Raw genomic sequence first — 16,393 nt, 5'->3', positions numbered from 1 at the left:
GACCGCAGAACTTAGAAGACCAGACCCCAGAAGACCAGAACCCAGAAGACCAGACCCCAGAACATAGAAGACCACACCCAAGAACACAGAAGACCAGACCCCAGAAGACCAGAACCAAGAAGACCAGACCCCAGAACACAGAAGACCAGACTCCAGAAGACCAGAACCCAGAAGACCAGACCCCAGAAGACCAGTCCCCAGAAGACCAGTCCCCAGAAGACCAGAACCCAGAAGACCAGAGACCAGAACCCAGAAGACCAGACTCCAGAACCCAGAAGACCAGAACCCAGAAGACCAGAACCCAGAAGACCAGACCCCAGAGCCCAGAAGACCAGACCCCAGAAGACCAGACCACAGAAAAAATAATACATCTTTTCACTTGTTTTCAGACATGGAGGTGAAGCCAATCAACAAGCGGGCGTCGGGCCAGGCCTTTGAGGTGATTCTGAAGCCCCATCCCCGGTGTCAGATGCGGCCCACAGCATCGCTTCGCCCCCAAGAGGAAGTGTCTCTAGAGGACATCCAGAAGAAATTGGAGGCAGCTGAGGACCGGAGGAGGGTGAGTAGTAGAACTATAGAACTAGAATGATAAAAACAGTAGGTACACTCTAAGAAAATCCCCAAAGTGTTCTTCGGCTGTCCCCTTAGTAGAACCCTTTTTGGTTCCATGGTTCTACCTGGAACCAAAATTACTGCTGCCTGATAGCACCTGTTTTTCCTTAGAGTGTATAAAATTCTAGATCTGTGAGTAGGCAACCCCAGGGCCCTGCGTTTTGATATAATCATTAATATACATATAATTAGAATGAACAGAACAGCTGTCCCATTCAAGTTCATATTCCGTGGTGGATGGATTGGCGGCCATATTGGATGTACCAGTCAAATTACTATTGTCTGGGCCTCCTGGGTGGCGCAGTGGTCTAGGGCACTGCATTGCAGCGCCAGCTGTGCCACCAGAGACTCTGGGTTTGCGCCCAGGCTCTGTCGCAGCCGGCCGCGACCGGGAGGTCCGTGGGGCGACGCACAATTGGCCCAGCGTCGTCCGGGTTAGGGAGGGCTTGGCCGGTAGGGATATCCTTGCCTCATGGCGCACCAGCGACTCCTGTGGCGGGCCGGGCGCAGTGCGTGCAAACCAAGGTAGCCAGGTGCACAGTGTTTCCTCCGACACATTGGTGCAGCTGGTTTCCGGGTTGGATGCGCGCTGTGTTAAAGAAGCATTGCGGCTTGGTTGGGTTGTGTTTCGGAGGACGCATGGCTTTCGACCTTTGTCTCTCCCGAGCCCGTACAGGAGTTGTAGCGATGAGACAAGATAGTAATTACTAACAATTGGATACCACGAAATTGGGGAGAAAAGGGGGTACAATTAAAATAAAATAACACTTTTTAAAAATTACTATTGTCTGAGGTGCTTTGACCATTCTAGTGATTCCAACTCTATGGTGACATCCATGGTCTCTCTGTGGTCCAGTCCCAGGAGGCCCAGGTGCTGAGGGCCCTGGCAGAGAAGAGGGAGCATGAGAGGGATGTGCTGCTCAAGGCCATGGAAGAGAACAACAACTTCAGCAAAATGGCAGAGGAGAAGCTCACCATGAAGATGGAGCAGATCAAGGAGAACCGGGAGGCCCACCTGGCGGCCATGATGGAACGCCTGCAGGAGAAGGTGAGAGAAGACTGGCCAGTAGTACTGTAGAAGTAGTAATGGAGTAGTAGAACCAGTAGTAGTAGAAGTAGTAGTAGTAATAGTAGTAGCAGTAGTAATGGAGTAGTAGTAGTAGTAATAATGGAGTACTAGTAGTAGTATTAGTATTAGTATTAGTAGTAGCAGTAGTACAGTAGTAGTAGTAGTAGTAGTCGTAGTCGTAATGGAGTAGTAGTAGTAGTATTAGTAGTAGTAGCAGTAGTAGTAGTAGTAGTAGTAGTAGTAGTAGTAGTAGTAATGGAGTAGTAATACTACTACGGCTCGTACTCCATTAATACTACTGCCAGTAGTAGTATTAGTATTAGTAGTAGCAGTAGTACTGTAGTAGTAGTAGTAGTAGTAGTAGCAGAATGACAGTAGTAGTAGTAGTAGTAATGGAGTAGTAGTAGTATTAGTATTATTAGTAGTAGCAGTAATACTCCTACTACAGTATTACTACTACTAATACTACTGCTACTACTACTACTACTACAGTCCTACTGCTACTATTACTACTACTACTACTACTACTACAACAACAGTACTACTGCTTCTACTAATACTAATACTACTACTGGCAGTAGTATTAATGGAGTACGAGCCGTAGTAGTATTACTACGACTACTTCTACTGCTACTACTGCTATTACTACTCCATTACTATTACTACTACTACTACTACTACTACTACTGCTACTACTACTATTACTCCATTACTATTACTACTACTACTACAGTACTACTGCTACTACTAATACTAATACAATGATTACTGCTACTACTACTACTGTACTACTGCTACTACTAATACTAATACTACTACTAGCAGTTGTATTAATGGAGTAGTAGTAGTAGTAGTAGTAGTATAGTAATAGTGGTAGTAATACTGTAATAGTAGTAGTAGTAGATGTAGTGGGGTAGTAGTAGCAGAAGTAATAATGGAGTACTAGTAGTAGTAGTAGTAATGGAGTAGTAGTAGTAATAATGTAGAAGTAGTAGTAGTAGTAGCAGTAATGGAATAGTAGTAGTAGTACTGTAGTATTAGTAATGGAGTAGTAGTAGTAGTAGTAGTACTATTGTAGAAGTAGTTGTAGTAGTAGCAGTAGTAGTAGTAGTACTGTAGTAGTAGTAGTAGTAGTACTGTAGTAGTAGTAGTAGTACTGTAGTAGTAGTAGTAGTCATGGAGTAGTAGTAGTAGCAGCAGTAGTAGTAGTAGTAGTAATGGAATAATAGTAGTAGTATTAGTAGTAGTGTAGTAGTAGTAGTATAAGTAGTAGTAGCAGTAGTAGTAGTAGTGTAGTAGTAGTAGTAGTAGTAGTAGTAGTATTAGAAGTATTAGTAGTAGTAGCAATGGAGTAGTAGAAGTAGTCGTAGTAATGGAGTAGTAGCAGTAGAAGTGCTAGTAGTGTAGTGGTAATAGTAGCAGTAGTAGTAGTAGTAGTAGTAGTAGTAATGAAGTAGTAGTAGTGGTAGTAGTATTAGTAGCAGTAGTAGTAGTCGTAGTAATATAACTATGACTACACTACTACTCCATTAATACTAATGCCCGTATTAGTATTAGTATTAGTAGTAGTAGTAGTAGTATTACTATTAGTAATAGTAGTAGCAGTAGGACTGTACTAGTAGTAGCCGTAGTAGCAGTAGTAGTAGCAGTAGTAATGGAGTAGTAGTAGTAGTAGCATTAGTAGTAGCAGAAGTAGTAGTAGTAGTAATAATAATACTACTACAGTATTACTACTACTACTACTACTACTACTACTACTACTACTACTGCTACTATTACTACTACTACTACGAATACAGTCCTACTGCTACTACTATTACTAATACTACTACTACTACTACTACCACAGTACTAATGCTACTACTAATACTAATACAACTACCAGCAGTAGTATTAATGGAGTAGTAGTCGTAGTAGTATTACTACGACTACTACTACTAATGCTACTACTATTACTACTCCATGACTACCACTACTACTACTACTACAGTACTACTGCTACTACTTATACTAATACCACGATTACTACTACTGTACTACTGCTACTACTACTACTACTAATACTACTACTAGCAGTAGTTTTAATGGAGTAGCAGTAGTAGTAGTAATATTAGTATCGTAATAGTGGCAGTAATACTGTAGTAGTAATAATGGAGCAGTAGTAGTAGTAATAATAATGGAGTACTACTAGTAGTAGTAGTAATGGAGTAGTAGTAGTAGTAGTAATATGGTAGTAGTAGTAGTTGTTGCAGTAATGGAATAGTAGTAGTGGTAGTAGTAATAATAGTAGTACTCGTACTGTAGTAGTAGTAATGGATTAGTAGTAGTGGTATAAGTAGTAATAGCAGTAGTAGTAGTGTAGTAGCAGTAATAGAGTAGTAGTAGTAGTAGTAGTAGTAGTAGTAGTAGTAGCAATGGAGTAGTAGTAGTAGTAGTAGTAGTAGTAGTAATGGAGTAGTAGCAGTAGAAGTAGTAGTAGTGTAGTAGTAGTAGCAATTGAGTACTGTAGTAGTGTAGTAATTGAGTAGTAGCAGTAGAAGTAGTGGTAGTATAGTAGTAGCAGTAGTTGTAATACTGTAGTAGCAGTAGTAGTAGTACTGTAGAAGTAGTACTGTAGTAGTAGTCATGGAGCAGCAGTTGTAGTAGTTGAAATAGTATTAGTACTATAGTAGTAGTAGTAATGAATGTAGTAGTAGTAGTAGTAGTAGTAGTGGTAGTAGTAATGTAGTAGTGGTAGTAGTTGTAGTGGTAGTAGTAATGTAGAAGTAGTAGTATTAGTATTAGTAGTGGTAGTAGGAGTGTAGTAGTAATGGAGTCGTAGTAGTAGAAGCAGTAATGGAGTAGTACTAGTAGTAGTGCTAGTAGAAGTAGTAATGGAGTAGTAGTAGTACTAGTAGTAGTAGTAATGTAGTAGTAGTAGTATTAGTAGCAGTGTAGCAGTAGTAATAGAGTAGTAGCAGTAGTAGTAGTAGTAGTAATGTAGTATTAATGGAGTAGTAGTAGTAGTAGTAGTAGTAGTGTAGTAGTATTAATGGAGTAGTAGTAGTAGTAGTAGTAATGTAGTAGTAGTATAGTGGTAGTAGTAGTAGTAATGTAGTAGTAGTATAGTAGTAGTAGTAGTAGTAGTAGTAGTAGTAGTAGTAGTGTAGCAGTAGTAATAGAGTAGTAGTAGTAGTAGTAGTAGTAGTAGTAGTAGTAGTAGTGTAGTAGTATTAATGGAGTAGTAGTAGTAGTAGTAGTAGTAGTAGTAGTAGTAGTAGTAGTAGTAGTAGTAGTAGTGTAGTAGTATTAATGGAGTAGCAGTGGTAGTAGTAGTAGTACTGTGGTAGTATTAATGGAGTAGTAGCGGTAGTAGTAGTAGTAGTAGTAGTAGTAGTGTAGTAGTATTAATGGAGTAGTAGTGGTAGTAGTAGTAGTAGTAGTAGTAGTAGTAGTAGTAGTAGTAGTAGTAGTGTAGTAGTATTAATGGAGTAGTAGTGGTAGTAGTAATAGTACTGTGGTAGTATTAATGGAGTAGTAGCGGTAGTAGTAGTAGTAGTAGTAGTAGTAGTGTAGTAGTATTAATGGAGTAGCAGTGGTAGTAGTAGTAGTACTGTGGTAGTATTAATGGAGTAGTAGCAGTAGTAGCAGTGGTAGTAGTAGTAGTACTGTGGTAGTATTAATGGAGTGGTGGTAGTAGTAGTAGTAGTGTAGTAGTATTAATGGAGTAGTAGTGGTAGTAGTAGTAGTAGTAGTAGTAGTAGTAGTAGTAGTATTAATGGAGTAGTAGTGGTAGTAGTAGTAGTAGTACTGTGGTAGTATTAATGGAGTAGTAGCGGTAGTAGTAGTAGTACTGTGGTAGTATTAATGGAGTAGTAGCGGTAGTAGTAGTAGTAGTAGTAGTAGCAGTAGTAGTGTAGTAGTATTAATGGAGTAGTAGTGGTAGTAGTAGTAGTACTGTGGTAGTATTAATGGAGTAGTAGCGGTAGTATTAGTAGTAGTAGTAGTAGTAGTAGTAGTAGGTAGTAGTATTAATGGAGTAGTAGTGGTAGTAGTAGTAGTAGTAGTAGTAGTAGTAGTAGTAGTAGTAGTAGTAGTAGTAGTGTAGTAGTATTAATGGAGTAATAGTGGTAGTAGTAGTAGTACTGTGGTAGTATTAATGGAGTAGTAGCGGTAGTAGTAGTAGTAGTAGTAGTAGTAGTAGTAGTAGTGTAGTAGTATTAATGGAGTAGTAGCGGTAGTAGTAGTAGTAGTAGTAGTAGTAGTAGTAGTAGTAGTAGTAGTGTGGTAGTATTAATGGAGTAGTAGTGGTAGTAGTAGTAGTAGTAGTAGTAGTGTAGCAGTATTAATGGAGTAGTAGTGGTAGTAGTAGTAGTACTGTGGTAGTATTAATGGAGTAGTAGCGGTAGTAGTGTGGTAGTATTAATGGAGTAGTAGCGGTAGTAGTAGTAGTAGTAGTAGTAGTAGTAGTAGTAGTAGTAGTAATGGAGTAGTAGTGGTAGTAGTAGTAGTACTGTGGTAGTATTAATGGAGTAGTAGCGGTAGTAGTAGTAGTAGTAGTAATGGAGTAGTAGTGTAGTAGTAATAATGGAGTAGTAGTAGTAGTAGTACTGTGGTAGTATTAATGGAGTAGTAGTAGTAGTAGTAGTAGTAGTAGTAGTAGTAGTAGTAGTAGTAGTATTAATGGAGTAGTAGTGGTAGTAGTAGTAGTAGTAGTAGTAGTAGTAGTGTAGTAGTATTAATGGAGTAGTAGTGGTAGTAGTAGTAGTACTGTGGTAGTATTAATGGAGTAGTAGCGGTAGTAGTAGTAGTACTGTGGTAGTATTAATGGAGTAGTAGCGGTAGTAGTGGTAGTAGTAGTAGCAGTAGTAGTGTAGTAGTATTAATGGAGTAGTAGTGGTAGTAGTAGTAGTACTGTGGTAGTATTAATGGAGTAGTAGCGGTAGTAGTAGTAGTAGTAGTAGTAGTAGTAGTGTAGTAGTATTAATGGAGTAGCAGTGGTAGTAGTAGTGTAGTAGTATTAATGGAGTAGTAGCGGTAGTATCAGTAGTAGTAGTAGTAGTAGTAGTAGTAGTGTAGTAGTATTAATGGAGTAGTAGTGGTAGTAGTAGTGTAGTAGTATTAATGGAGTAGTAGCGGTAGTAGTAGTCGTTGTACTGTGGTAGTATTAATGGAGTAGTAGCGGTAGTAGTAGTAGTAGTAGTAGTAGTAGTAGTAGTAGTAGTGTAGTAGTATTAAGGGAGTAGTAGTGGTAGTAGTAGTGTAGTAGTATTAATGGAGTAGTAGCGGTAGTAGTAGTAGTAGTAGTAGTAGTAGTAGTAGTGTAGTAGTATTAAGGGAGTAGTAGTGGTAGTAGTAGTGTAGTAGTATTAATGGAGTAGTAGCGGTAGTAGTAGTAGTAGTAGTAGTGTAGTAGTATTAATGGAGTAGTAGTAGTGGTAGTAGTAGTACTGTGGTAGTATTAATTGAGTAGTAGCGGTAGTAGTAGTAGTAGTAGTAGCAGTAGAGACAATCCAGTTCAGTAGCAGTGAGCTCCCTTCTCCTACTGTAGAGTGTTAGAGAGGTGAAGGTCTTCTCATCCTCATCCCATCTCTCCAGGGTCAGGAGGCAGTCTGAGCACGTTGTCAGGAGAACCTCAGAAACAGGGATGGGGCTCACTGAGGTCCATGTGTTATTGTCATGCAGAGTAAAGTTAGAGTTGATCCTGGAGCATCAGAGTCCTCTGATCTGGAATACTGAAGCCAAAGAAGTCAAAGACCTTTATCCAGGCACTGTGTAATACGGTATTCAGTATTAGCTACCAGTGGTAAAACTAGTATGAGTACTGTAGTAATAATAGTACTGTATTAGTACTACTGTCGTAGTAGTAATACTGTAGTAGTAGAACTGTAAATCTAGTAGTAGTAGCCGTACTGTAGTGGATGTAGTAGTAGTAGTAGTAATAGTAATGCTGTAGTACTACTGTAGTAATAGTAGTAGTACTGTAATAGTAGTAGTAGTAGGAGTACTGTAGAAGTTGTAGTAGTAGTAGTAGTCGTAATAGTAATATTATAGTAGTACTACTGTAGTAGTAGTAGTCGTAGTAGTAGTAGTACTGTAGTTGTAGTAGTAGTAGCAGTATTAGTAGTAGTAGTAGTAGTATATTGAAATAGTAGAAGTAGTACTGTAGTAGTAGTAGTAGTAGTAGTATTGAAATAGTAGAAGTAGTACTGTAGTAGTAGTAGTCGTAGTACTGCAGTAGCAGTACTAGTTCTGTGGTAGTAGTAATGTTATTGTAGTAATGGTGTAGCAGGGTAGTAATGTAATAGTAATGTAAGATGGAGCAGATCAAGGAGAACCACCAGGCCAACCCGGCAGCCATGATGGAACGCCTGCAGGAGATGGTGTGATCTAGAATTAGAATGAAAGAACTAGAATTAAAATAGAGACTTCATTCTAAGAGACCACTAGGGGTGCATCCTGCCTGTGTAAGCTATAGCTCTGACTTCCTGTCCAGTGTGGATGTTAACTTCCTCCTCTCTATCTGTGGTGTCTGTGTCCTGTGTTTCAGGAGAGACACGCAGCCATGGTGCGCAGGAACAAAGAGCTGAGGGAAGAGCTGACAGCGTGAGCCCCACCTCTCCCCAACATCCACCAATCACGTCCCTCCACCCAGCCTCACCCCTGGAAACTCCACAGCAGACACCAAGCCCTGGAGTCCTGGAGGGTGGAGGACTTCACTACCAACATACTACACCACCCACCCTGACCCATCCCCACACACACACACACACACACACACACACACACACACACACACACACACACACACACACACACACACACACACACACACACACACACACACACACACACACACACACAACACACAATCAGTATTAACAGTATTTTCCATTAGATAATTAATGATTTATTTTTTCCGAAGGGGAAAATAATCAACAACATGAAAACATGGGTATTATTTTGTAAATACTTCATTTTTGTATCTATCTTGATGGGTAGGCTAGGCTGATTGAGCGCAAACAAGTGTATCAAATGCACTGTGTTGTACAATTTCAAATGTTTCTTTTGTTATCTAATTATTTATTGGTTCTTGAAATTTGAATCTACAATAATTTTTTTGTGAAAGTCTTTTTTGGTGTTGTGAGTTGGTTGTTAGCTGACGTTTGCATTGTTTTCTAATGATGTCAGTTTCTGTGTCTTTGTGAAGAATGTTAACAGGTCGTGAACTCAGACTCCTGACAGCGCATCCCATTTTATCACCTCACACACACACACACACACACACACACACACACACACACACACACACACACACACACACACACACACGCACACACACACACACACACACACACACACACACACACACACACACACACACACACACACACACACACACACACACACACACACACACACACACACACACACACACGTAAACACACACACACACACACACACACAATTACACACATGCTGTGAACTCACATTAAAAATCTGCCAAACCCTCGGCTTAAAATGTCCACATGTCCTCAAATGATCTTGAGGAAGCTGGAACAAGAGGAGGTGATTGGTCCTCTTTAACAATGTGTCTCCAGATGGAGCAGCTGTTTATCACTTCCTCCAGACTGACCCCTGACTATATATGGCAGCCTGTTCCCTATAAAGTGCACTGCTGTTGACCAGAGTAGTGCAGAAAAAAAGGGTATAGCGTTCCATTTGGGATGCAGGCCAGGTGATTAACTTTAGCTTACTCTAGTCTGATATGTCCACTGAATCTGGAGACTTGAATGTTATGATGACATCATAGAGCCACCATACATGACATCCTGGCCAGTAGAATGTTCTAAAGCCCCCTTTCCTTTATCTTGACAGACATGTTCACTCTAAGTCTATGTGTGCGTGTGTGTGTGTGTGTGTGTGTGTGTGTGTGTGTGTGTGTGTGTGTGTGTGTGTGTGTGTGTTTCAAGTGAGGTGTCATATCATCAGCGTCCTCTCTCTGGTAGTTCCATACACAGAGAATGGATGCTCCACATTCAGCACACTACAATGACCCTGTTTAAATATGTCACAACGATCTGCCTGCATCCTCCACATGCTGACTACTGCAGTACAAGTGTTCTCCCTCCATGTGTCTCAAGCTTCGCTGAATAAAGCTTTGGGGTTCTGTCAACATGACATGAACCATCTCACTATTTTCTGTGCTAAAGACAAGGGAACATTTAAACTGCCAAATAAAAGAACCAATGACCTAAACATGTTGAGTGTTGGATGTTTTACGACTGACTGTCCTGCTGTCGATAAGAGACGTTGAGTAGGCTACTGTAAGTGATGTCAGTAGAACAGGGTCCCTAACTCGGTCCTGGGGACTGAACGTTCCCTTGGGGGCCTCGGGACCCAGTTTGAGAAACCCGGAAGTAGACTATCACCCATTCTTTTATTTCCTTTTCTTTTTAAATGCTCCCGATTGTAGCTGGTCATTGGGACAAACAAAACAATGTAAATCACATTTGTCTTAATCTGGATTTATTGTGTTGAATGTAGAGCAACATTAGCAGAGTGGAGTTTGGTCCCACATCAAGGCAACAGGGACTGTTTACAGGCTTGCTGGGTTAGGTACTGTAACCCTGGGTTACTGTAGAATACATGGTGGGCAGCAAACCAATCAGAGAGGAGGAGGCAACTACTCATCAAACACAAAAACATTTGAAATGGCTAAAAAAACTAAATCCATTAAACGTGTAAATGTATATCTGAGTATTCTTGGAATCTCTGAAATAAGTTCAACTGCATTCTCAACTTCCTTCGCAATTGTATCTTCTAAGAGTGGAGTTGTGTCGCGACAGAGATCTTTCTGTGGATCCATGAATGTCGCTGGTGGCAGACTGAGACAATCCACCTGTTTCTTATAGAAGTCCAGTTCAGTAGCAGTGAGCTCCCGTCTCCTACTGTAGAGTGTTAGAGAGGTGAAGGTCTTCCCATCCTCATCCCATCTCTCCAGGGTCAGGAGGCAGTCTGAGCACGTTGGCAGGAGAACCTCAGTAACAGGGCTGGGGGTCACTGAGGTCCATGTTTTATTGTCATGCAGAGTAAAGTTAGAGTTGATCCTGTAGCATCTGAATCGAAAAGCATTTAGATGTGGAATACCGATGCCAAAGAAATGGGCGATGTCAAGAATGTTGTTCTGGGTACCGACCGGCACAGAGATCTCTATCCAGGCACTGTGTAATAAGGTATACAGTATTTGTTCCCAGAAAGGACCATCCGAACTCTCAGCAATATACATCCACTTCCCCAGAGTCTGCAAGATGGAAAGGCAGATAGACAATCTGGGTCAGCTGACACAAACAACCCTGTCTCCCTAACCATGGGTGGACAGACAGATGACGGACAGACAGATGACAGACAGACAGACGTACGGACAGACAGATGACGGACAGACAGATACACGGACAGACAGATACACGGACAGACAGATGACGGACAGACAGATGACGGACAGACAGAAGACGGACAGACAGACGTACGGACAGACAGATGACAGACAGACGGATGGACAGATGACGGACAGACAGATACACGGACAGACAGATGACGGACAGACAGATGACGGACAGACAGATACACGGACAGACAGATACACGGACAGACAGATGACGGACAGACAGATGACAGACAGACAGATGACAGGTGCATGGACAGACAGACAGTACAGTTCAGTAGATAGTACCTGATTGACACTGCTCAGCTCCAGTGGTCTCAGGAGATCATCACAGGTTAAAGGGGCTGCCTGGGAGCCACTCACTGAGAGAAGGCCCAGGACAACAGTGACACACACAGCCAGCATCATATCTCAATATGTCTCACTCACTATAATGACTCTCCCTGTGTCTCTGTACAGTAAGTCTGTCTCACTCACTCTAATGACTCTCCCTGTGTCTCTGTACAGTAAGTCTGTCTCACTCACTATAATGACTCTCCCTGTGTCTCTGTACAGTAAGTCTGTCTCACTCACTCTAATGACTCTCCCTGTGTCTCTGTACAGTAAGTCTGTCTCACTCACTATAATGACTCTCCCTGTGTCTCTGTACAGTAAGTCTGTCTCACTCACTATAATGACTCTCCCTGTGTCTCTGTACAGTAAGTCTGTCTCACTCACTATAATGACTCTCCCTGTGTCTCTGTACAGTAAGTCTGTCTCACTCACTATAATGACTCTCCCTGTGTCTCTGTACAGTAAGTCTGTCTCACTCACTATAATGACTCTCCCTGTGTCTCTGTACAGTAAGTCTGTCTCACTCACTATAATGACTCTCCCTGTGTCTCTGTACAGTAAGTCTGTCTCACTCACTATAATGACTCTCCCTGTGTCTCTGTACAGTAAGTCTGTCTCACTCACTATAATGACTCTCCCTGTGTCTCTGTACAGTAAGTCTGTCTCACTCACTATAATGACTCTCCCTGTGTCTCTGTACAGTAAGTCTGTCTCACTCACTATAATGACTCTCCCTGTGTCTCTGTACAGTAAGTCTGTCTCACTCACTATAATGACTCTCCCTGTGTCTCTGTACAGTAACTCTGTCTCACTCACTATAATGACTCTCCCTGTGTCTCTGTACAGTAAGTCTGTCTCACTCACTATAATGACTCTCCCTGTGTCTCTGTACAGTAAGTCTGTCTCACTCACTATAATGACTCTCCCTGTGTCTCTGTACAGTAAGTCTGTCTCACTCACTATAATGACTCTCCCTGTGTCTCTGTACAGTAAGTCTGTCTCACTCACTCTAATGACTCTCCCTGTGTCTCTGTACAGTAAGTCTGTCTCACTCACTATAATGACTCTCCCTGTGTCTCTGTACAGTAAGTCTGTCTCACTCACTATAATGACTCTCCCTGTGTCTCTGTACAGTAAGTCTGTCTCACTCACTATAATGACTCTCCCTGTGTCTCTGTACAGTAAGTCTGTCTCACTCACTATAATGACTCTCCCTGTGTCTCTGTACAGTAAGTCTGTCTCACTCACTATAATGACTCTCCCTGTGTCTCTGTACAGTAAGTCTGTCTCACTCACTATAATGACTCTCCCTGTGTCTCTGTACAGTAAGTCTGTCTCACTCACTCTAATGACTCTCCCTGTGTCTCTGTACAGTAAGTCTGTCTCACTCACTATAATGACTCTCCCTGTGTCTCTGTACAGTAAGTCTGTCTCACTCACTATAATGACTCTCCCTGTGTCTCTGTACAGTAAGTCTGTCTCACTCACTATAATGACTCTCCCTATGTCTCTGTACAGTAAGTCTGTCTCACTCACTATAATGACTCTCCCTGTGTCTCTGTACAGTAAGTCTGTCTCACTCACTATAATGACTCTCCCTGTGTCTCTGTACAGTAAGTCTGTCTCACTCACTCTAATGACTCTCCCTGTGTCTCTGTACAGTAAGTCTGTCTCACTCACTATAATGACTCTCCCTGTGTCTCTGTACAGTAAGTCTGTCTCACTCACTATAATGACTCTCCCTGTGTCTCTGTACAGTAAGTCTGTCTCTCTCTGCCTGTTGATGTTTCAGTGATGCTCAGGATACTTCCCATCTTTATATAATCTGTTTTCTCTCCTCTGCCTTTCATGGTAGTACAGATCAGATGTCAGGGACATTTACTGTTTGTTCTGTCTGGCAGAGGAGGCTGGTATGAGGATCTATAGGAGGACGGGCTCATTGTAATGGCTGGAATGGGATAATTGGAACGGTATCAAACACATCAAGCATATGGAAACTGTGTTTGACTCCGTTCCATTTTACTACATTCCAGCCAATACAATGAGGCCGTCCTCCTATAGCTCCTCCCTGCTCTGCTGTCTGGGTTCACAGTTCCACCACTGTTGCTAAATCTAAACAAGACAAAGTCCCACTCCTAATCTCGTGTGGACAGACTACATAACATAAAATGAGTATCTGATGCAATATTTTGGTTCTGAAATTTCATCACATGCGCAGAATACAACAGGTGTTTTTTTAACCTTTATTTCACTTGTCAAGTCAGTTAAGAACCAATTGTTAGTTTCAATGACGGCCTAGGAACAGTGGGTTAACTGCCTGTTCAGGGGCAGAACGACAGATTTGTACCTTGTCAGCTCAGGGATTTGAACTTGAAACCTTTCGGTTACTAGTCCAACGCTCTAACCACTAGGCTACCCTGACCTTAAATGAAAATGCTTACTTACAAGCCCTTAATCAGCAATGCAGCTTTAAGAAAAATAAGTGTTAAGTAAAATATAGATTAATAAAAAATAAAAGTAACAAGTAATTAAAGAGCAGCAATAAAATAACAATAGCGAGGCTATATACACGGGGTACCGGTACAGAGTCAATTAAAGTGACTATGCATAGATAATAAACAGAGAGTTAAAGAAGGGGGGGCAATGCAAGTAGTCTGGGTAGTCATTTGATTAGCTCAGGGCTGCCCAACCCTCTTCCCGGAGATCTACCATCCTGTGGGTTTTACATCCAACCCTAATTTAACACACCATACTCTACTAATTAGCTACTCAAGAAGACCTTAACAAGCTAAATTAGATATGCTACATAAGGGTTGGACTGAAAACCTACAGGACAGTAGATCTCCAAGAAGAGGGTTGGGCAGCCCTGGATCAGCTGTTCAGGAGTCTAGTGGCTTGTGGGTAGAAGCTGTTTAGAAGCCTCTTGGACCTAGACTTGGCGCTCCGGTACCGCTTGCCGTGCGGTAGCAGAGAGAACAGTCTATGACTAGGGTGTCTGGAGTCTATGACAATTTTTAGGGCATTCCTCTGACACCGCCTGGTATAGAGGTCCTGGATGGCAGGAAGCTTGGCCCCAGTGATATACTGGGCTGTTCGCACTACCCTCTGTAGTGGCTTACGGTCGGAGGCCGAGCAGTTGCCATACCAGGCAGTGATGCAACCAGTCAGGATGCTCTCGGTGGTGCAGCTGTAAAACGTTTTGAGTATCTGAGGTCTCATGCCAAGTCTTTTCAGCCTCCTGAGGGGAAATAGACTTTGTCGTTCCCTCTTCACGGCTGTGTGTTTGGACCATGATAGTTTGTTGGTGAGATGGACACCAAGGAACTTGAAGCTCTCAACCTGCTCTACCACTGCCCCGAACGAACCCATTCCTAAACAAAACCTGAACTCAGGGGTCAGCATAACATACTGACTGTAAAAACAACCTGAACTCCAAGGTCCATGTAACATACTGACCATAAAAACAACCTGAACTCAGGGGTCAACGTAACATACTGACTGTAAAAACAACCTGAACTCAGGGGTCAACGTAATATACTGACTGTAAAAACAACCTGAACTCAGGGGTCAACGTAACATACTGACTGTAAAAACAACCTGAACTCAGGGGTCAACGTAACATACTGACCATAAAAACAACCTGAACTCCAAGGTCCATGTAACATACTGACCATAAAAACAACCTGAACTCAGGGGTCAATGTAACATACTGACTGTAAAAACAACCTGAACTCAGGGGTCAACGTAACATACTGACCATAAAAACAACCTGAACTCCAAGGTCCATGTAACATACTGACCATAAAAACAACCTGAACTCAGGGGTCAACGTAACATACTGACTGTAAAAACAACCTGAACTCCAAGGTCCATGTAACATACTGACCATAAAAACAACCTGAACTCCAAGGTCCATGTAACATACTGACCATAAAAACAACCTGAACTCCAAGGTCCATGTAACATACTGACCATAAAAACAACCTGAACTCAGGGGTCAACGTAACATACTGACTGTAAAAACAACCTGAACTCCAAGGTCCATGTAACATACTGACCATAAAAACAACCTGAACTCAGGGGTCAACGTAACATACTGACTGTAAAAACAACCTGAACTCAGGGGTCAACGTAACATACTGACTGTAAAAACAACCTGAACTCAGGGGTCAACGTAACATACTGACTGTAAAAACAACCTGAACTCAGGGGTCAACGTAACATACTGACTGTAAAAACAACCTGAACTCCCAGGTCCATGTAACATACTGACCATTAAAACAACCTGAACTCAGGGGTCAACAAAATATACTGACTGTAAAAGAGACAATAATAGGGCATGTAACAAGTGTACTTGCTGGGTATGTGGCTAGATTATCAGTCTGAATACAGGGGCGGCAGGGTAGCCTAGTGGTTAGAGTGTTGGACTAGTAACCGGAAGGTTGCAAGTTCAAACCCCTGAGCTGACAAGGTACAAATCTGTCGTTCTGCTTCTGAACAGGCAGTTAACTGTTCCTAGAACGTCATTGAAAATAAGAATTTGTTCTTAACTGACTTGCCTGGTTAAATAAAGGTATTAAAATTACAAAAACACCCAGAGGGCATGAGACCATAGTGGTAAACACTACTTCTGTTAAGAGAAACAGGACGTTGTGTCGGGACAGAGATCTTTCTGTGGATCCATGCTGGTGGCAGACTGAGACACCAAGGAGAACCGGGAGGCCCACCTGGCAGCGATGATGGAATGATTGTGAGAGAAGACTGGCCAGTAGTACTGTGGTAGTAGTAATGGTGTAGCAGGGTAATTATGTAACAGTAATGTAAGATGGAGCAGATCAAGGAGAACCGCCAGACCCAATTGACAATCCTCGACTTTGGAGATGTCAATAACAAAATAGCCTCCAATACCCTACTCAATAAATTGGATGCAGTCTATCACAGTGCCATCTGTTTTA

General features: G+C 41.9%; 2 protein-coding genes across 2 annotated transcripts; one reads left to right on the top strand and one right to left on the bottom strand.

Moving 5' to 3' along the window:
- Positions 1-376: 376 nt before the first annotated feature.
- Positions 377-8,519, top strand: LOC135520867 (stathmin-2-like). Its single transcript, XM_064946675.1, has 3 exons — positions 377-559; positions 1,469-1,660; positions 8,211-8,519. Exons 1-3 carry the CDS (start codon positions 392-394, stop codon positions 8,268-8,270), a joined length of 420 nt encoding a protein of 139 aa, XP_064802747.1. The 5' UTR covers positions 377-391; the 3' UTR covers positions 8,271-8,519.
- A 1,653-nt stretch (positions 8,520-10,172) lies between these two features.
- On the bottom strand, positions 10,173-14,807 carry LOC135519801 (uncharacterized). Its single transcript, XM_064945012.1, has 3 exons — positions 14,584-14,807; positions 11,394-13,215; positions 10,173-10,964 (listed from the first exon to the last, which is right to left on the bottom strand). Exons 1-2 carry the CDS (start codon positions 14,805-14,807, stop codon positions 11,517-11,519), a joined length of 1,923 nt encoding a protein of 640 aa, XP_064801084.1. The 3' UTR covers positions 10,173-10,964; positions 11,394-11,516.
- Between the last annotated feature and the right edge of the window lie 1,586 nt (positions 14,808-16,393).

Source organism: Oncorhynchus masou, chromosome 29, assembly GCF_036934945.1.
Source record: "Oncorhynchus masou masou isolate Uvic2021 chromosome 29, UVic_Omas_1.1, whole genome shotgun sequence".
Classification (NCBI taxonomy): Eukaryota; Metazoa; Chordata; class Actinopteri; order Salmoniformes; family Salmonidae; genus Oncorhynchus; species Oncorhynchus masou.
This window is presented reverse-complemented; position numbering and strand designations above follow the sequence as displayed.

Excerpts from the sequence above, each read along its gene's own strand:
- LOC135520867 (XM_064946675.1), top strand. The coding sequence starts at position 392 with ATGGAGGTGAAGCCAATCAACAAGCGGGCGTCGGGCCAGGCCTTTGAG. Across the intron at positions 560-1,468 it reads CAGCTGAGGACCGGAGGAGG|TCCCAGGAGGCCCAGGTGCT; the intron begins GTGAGTAGTAGA and ends TCTGTGGTCCAG. Across the intron at positions 1,661-8,210 it reads TGGAACGCCTGCAGGAGAAG|GAGAGACACGCAGCCATGGT; the intron begins GTGAGAGAAGAC and ends CCTGTGTTTCAG.
- LOC135519801 (XM_064945012.1), bottom strand. The coding sequence starts at position 14,807 with ATGGGTTCGTTCGGGGCAGTGGTAGAGCAGGTTGAGAGCTTCAAGTTC. Across the intron at positions 13,216-14,583 it reads ACTGGTTGCATCACTGCCTG|GCAGAGAGAGACAGACTTAC; the intron begins GTATGGCAACTG and ends AAACATCAACAG.